Genomic DNA, 4,802 nt, shown 5'->3' with positions numbered 1-4,802 from the left:
CCTGTGAACATTTTACCCTGTTGTGGGGCACTAATCAACACCTCCTGCCCTCTGCCCCAGAGAGGGCTGCATTTTACTAATAAGAGAAAAAAATTCCCTAAAGTGATAATTATGTCCATGTCCCTTCCAAGTTTCATTGGGATAGGCAGGGATACAATTATAATTTTAAACATAATTGTACAGGGGATGTGAAGTTGTTAACACACATTTTGAGTTCCCAATGATCCATCAGCCACGATCTGGATCAGGATGGTGGGTCCTGGGGAGGGACAGCGCTGGCAAAGGGGCCAAAGGCTGACGCTGTGCACACAGAAACACACTTGGAACACTATTCCAATGAATCCATCCAGCTGGGTAGCTTGGCATTTGACTCCCATCCTCGAAGGACGTGGCACTATTAATTGAGGAGACTGAAAAATTGATGCGTTTTGATCGGGGCAAAACACCAACCAACCAAACAAACAAAAAAAAACCCCACAAGTTTTATGGGGAGAGAGAAAATTTCCGGTACCTGCGGTGGAAAACCTTCGGCAACGCTGAAACAGAGCTCGGTCCAGCAGGGAACGGGACACATCGCCGAGGTGCGGCATTGCCATCGTGTGGCCATCTCGGCTCTGCAGAAACACCAGCAGGGAATCGGAACCTCGCCCCAGATTTGCAGCTTTCTCAATTGCCTTTGTTATGTGCAGCCTGCAAGTGGCGATGCCCTCTCCTGACATCCCACTCCGAAGGAAAACAGTCAGTTCTCCAGACCTGCTCTCCTCTGTGTCGGGCCCAGTGCTGCCAGGGTGACGCTGCACTGCGTGACTGGACATCAAAAAATGTACAGAAACGTCAGAAATGACAAATGGAACATTCCTGATGTCAGGAAGCCAATCTTTAGGAGCAATCCGAATGAGAACAGCACAATGGCCTGGATCAGGAAGGAACCCCAGCACAGGAAAATACGTGGAAGTTAGTGTAGAGTCAGGAGTGGAAAACAAAGCTAATTAATCAAATTAGGAATTCAAGAAGAAAATGAAACAGTGACAGAGGGCAAATCGAAGTGGAATGCAGAAGGAAACTGTGATAAAACCTGCAGATGGAAAAGTACATAGAGAAGCAGCAAAGAATTAAACCAGATCCAAGGATGACAAGGGGTTCATATGAGAGCAGCAGTGAAGGCAAATAAACTTTCTGCTTGAGCCAAAAGCTGTTCACCCACACAAAACTCGTGTTTTCCCTCATCTGGCACCCTGCCCATGCAGAGTACGATTGAGCCCATGGAATTACAGCCTCGGTGGGGGGGATACAAACTTCCTAAAGGAGGGACAACCTGTTGCAGAATTACAACAGGAGCTTTCTGGCCAGCTGGCACAGCAGGCAGATACCCAGGGAAATCATTTGGTAAATGAACTCAGTAGGACGTTTGTCAGGACACCCAAATTTCAGCTATAAAACCTCCTATCAAACGGCACCAAAGAACCAAATGAATTATTAAAAACTCCAGAGACGGAAAAAGTATTGACAGGCACAGAACAGCATCTCAAACTCCCACCGGTGCCTGGCCCTGCAAGAGCAAATCCTGTTTGTGTTCCTGTCTCCCAGCACCTGGCACCTGGAAACACCCAAAGGAACCTGGAACAACTGGGGCCAAGTTCCTGCACTGGGAAAGATCCTTCTGCAGCTGAACTGCCCAGACCGAGGAGCCAGGAGGAGCCTCCTTCTTGTGCACCACGGAATTTGCAGAGCAAGCTTGCAAGAGCCCTAAAGGGAAAGCCTAAAATTTCACTGAAGGAAATCAGATCAATATTTCCTACTATCCTGAGCTGGAGCTGCTGAGATGGTAATGATACCATTTTTTTTAAGTTTTTCGTTTCTCATGTTTGCATGTTTGTTTTGCCAGACTGAATCCCAGAATCACCTGTATTCAATCCTGAAAAGCGTGGTTGTTTCTGTTACACAGATTGTCCTGTCTAGGGTCAGGGGGCTGAAGCCAGGGGAGTGTTTTTTTGCTCATGTTTTTAGCAAAAAGGCTGGCTTGTGAAAACTAAGAATGCTCCCAGGCTGTGAGAGTTTTGTTCTGTGTGTCACCAAGCAAGTTTCCATATGCTGCTACAAGTCTCAGTAGCTTTTTGAAGAGATTGTGCCCTATTATTTTTGTGGTTTTTTAAAGTACAAAACAAATCAAAGGGTTGAATTACAATATTCCTTTCCTTTTTCGCTCAGGGCTGTCAGCTCAGGCATAGCTGACATAAACAGGGAGATTTTTCAAACCCGAACATGAGCCCAGGAGAGAAAACCATTTTCCAAGAGTTTCTGACAAACCAGGGCACTGTGGTAAAGCCCTGCTGGTGGCAGAGACAGTGCCCTGCCTGTGCCAAGTGTCCCTTCCACATCCGGACGGGGGAAGAAGCCAGAGTGCCACTCACAGAATTCCACGGGCTCTTTGGCTCCCCAGACAGGCCCGCAGCGACTCCTCAAAACAGGCACCTTCTCTTCTACGAGCTGATGAGCTGCTCAGGCAGAGTCCTGCAGAAGGGCCACGCCACAAACTGCACTGCCCGAGCCCAGCACCCCGAGGCTGTGCTGTTCGAGGCGGGCGGGTACCTGGACGCAGCCACAGCCGCCTGTGAAAGCATCAGGGGCATCGCCCTCTACTCGAATCTCTCCCCCTGTGGCGAGGCTCAGCACTGCTGCTTGAGGAAGATGTACAACTTCCTGCTGAGACACCCACACGTCACGCTCCGCATCTATTTCTCCCGGCTCTATCGCGCTGGGAATGGCTCTGCCAGTGCCATGGGGGATGCCAGGGCTCTGCGGAGCCTCTGCAGCCTCTGGCCCCGGGTGACCCTGCAGAGGCTGCCAGAGGGGGCACGGCAGTACCTGCTCTGCCACTTCGTGTGTGGCATCACGGGGGCAATCCCTCCTCACCCGGCGCTGCTGCCATCGGGAGCCTCAGCAGGTCGACAAAACCCACGTCAAATTAACTTAACGGGAGTGAAACCGTATTTTAGGGAAAGTTGTCCCCGGGGAGCGGAGGAGAACCCGGCTGTGCGGCAGAATTTAAAGGTCTTCCCCTCTCCCCGCCCGGCCTCCCGACAGCCTTTCCCAGCCGCGAAAGGCACTCTGCTCCCTCCGATGTCTCTAAGCCCTGTGCCTTCTCCAGGCGTGTTTCTGCCCTCTCAGAGGGAACAGCTACACCTCAGACCCATAAATATTGTAAGGCATTTAAAAATGCCAAAGGAATGACTCAGTGGAACTCCTCATTTCCCTGTGGCACGCACCTCTTCTGAGGATGACACACATCCCTCCGCTTTTGGGTGTGAAACTTAGATCACAGATAGCAAAAAGCACCATTAAAATCCCCTCTTACCCAAGTTAACCCACAGTGTAAAACCGTGGGTCTCAAATAACCGATTATGAACGTCCTTATGTTTTAATCCTCTACCTCTCAAACACAAATCCAGAGTCGTAAACCCCAAAGCTCTGTATTCCCTGCCCGTGGCAGGGGGTTGGAACTAGATGACCTTTGAGATCCTTTCAACCCAAACTATCTGATTCTGTGACATTTTAATTATCCCCTGCAATTAATTTGTTGCCTTTAAGCCAATTTCTATGAGAAAAATGTCAGATACAGTCCCCAAGCTACAACCTCATTTACAGCTGGATTGCGGCTTCCCAGGTGAGGCAGCTTTGGTGGAACACGACACATCCTAAATTCCTCCTCCATCAGCAGGGTGGTCCTGCAGGTAGAGCTGATGCAGGAATAAATTTTCCCACAAGCTGTTCCCTTAATGACAGGGATACTATATAATATACAATATATAACAGGGATTATATATATATCTCTCATATATGTGTGTGTATATATATAAATATATAAAATTATATAAATATATAAAAATATATAAAAATATATATAGGGTTGCTGCCTTTCATTAAGAGGACCCTCACAAAGCTGCGTAATTCCCTGGTTAACAATAGGGTAATAATTACCTGCACAGTCCAAATGTAACTTTAAAAAAATAATTCTACACTTTAGAGCAGTGTTTTGTCTTTGTGATTCAGTATCTTTGTTAATATACTAAAGGTCTTAGAGAATGGGGCAAGGGGCAGTGGACAGAGGGACCCAGACAGGCCTGGGAAGTGGGAGCATGGGAATCTCATGGGGTTTAACAGGAACAACTGCTGGTGCTGCACCTGGGTTGTGGCAACAACACGGGGATCAACTGTGGGATCAAGCCAGGCTGGGGATGAACAGATGCAGAGCATCCTTGGGGAGAAGGACTTGTCGGTGCTGGTGGGTGAGAGGCTGGACATGACCCAGCCACGGGTGCTGGGACCCAGAAACCCCCCCATGTCCTGGGCTGACCCCAAGCGTGGGCAGCAGGGCAGGAGGATTCTGCCCCTCTCAGGTGAGACTCCCCTGCAGAGCTGCCTCCAGCCCTGGGGAACGGCACGGGAAGGACATGGAGAGAGTCCAGAGGAGGCACCAACATGATCAGAGGGCTGGAGCAGCTCTGCTGGGAGGAAGGGCTGGGACAGCTGGGATTGTTCAGCCTGAAGAGAGAAGCTTTGGGGTGACCTGATTGTGGCCTTCCAGTGTCTGAAGGGAGCTTATAGGAAAGATGGAGAGAGACTGTTTACAAAGGCCTGAGTGCCAGGACAAGGGGGAACGAGTTCAAACCGAAAGAGGGTAGGTTAGGGTTAGATATCAGGAAGAAATCCTCCCCTGTGAGGGCGGGGAGGCCCAGGCACAGGCCGGCCGGAGAAGCTGTGGCTGCCGCACCCCTGGCAGGGCTGGCCGGGGCTCGGAGCGC

General features: G+C 49.9%; 1 protein-coding gene across 1 annotated transcript; it reads left to right on the top strand.

The window, feature by feature from the left end:
• Positions 1–2,250: 2,250 nt before the first annotated feature.
• On the top strand, positions 2,251–3,459 carry APOBEC4 (apolipoprotein B mRNA editing enzyme catalytic polypeptide like 4). The gene has a single exon (XM_027900524.1). The coding sequence runs from the start codon at positions 2,263–2,265 to the stop codon at positions 3,229–3,231; it is 969 nt and encodes a 322-aa protein (XP_027756325.1). The 5' UTR covers positions 2,251–2,262; the 3' UTR covers positions 3,232–3,459.
• Positions 3,460–4,802: the final 1,343 nt, after the last annotated feature.

This window comes from Empidonax traillii, unplaced genomic scaffold (assembly GCF_003031625.1).
Source record: "Empidonax traillii isolate 1590-97213 ecotype Southwest subspecies unplaced genomic scaffold, ASM303162v1 scaffold734:size1267433, whole genome shotgun sequence".
Classification (NCBI taxonomy): Eukaryota; Metazoa; Chordata; class Aves; order Passeriformes; family Tyrannidae; genus Empidonax; species Empidonax traillii.
Note: the sequence above shows the minus strand (reverse complement) of the source record. Positions and strands in the feature narration are given on the sequence as shown.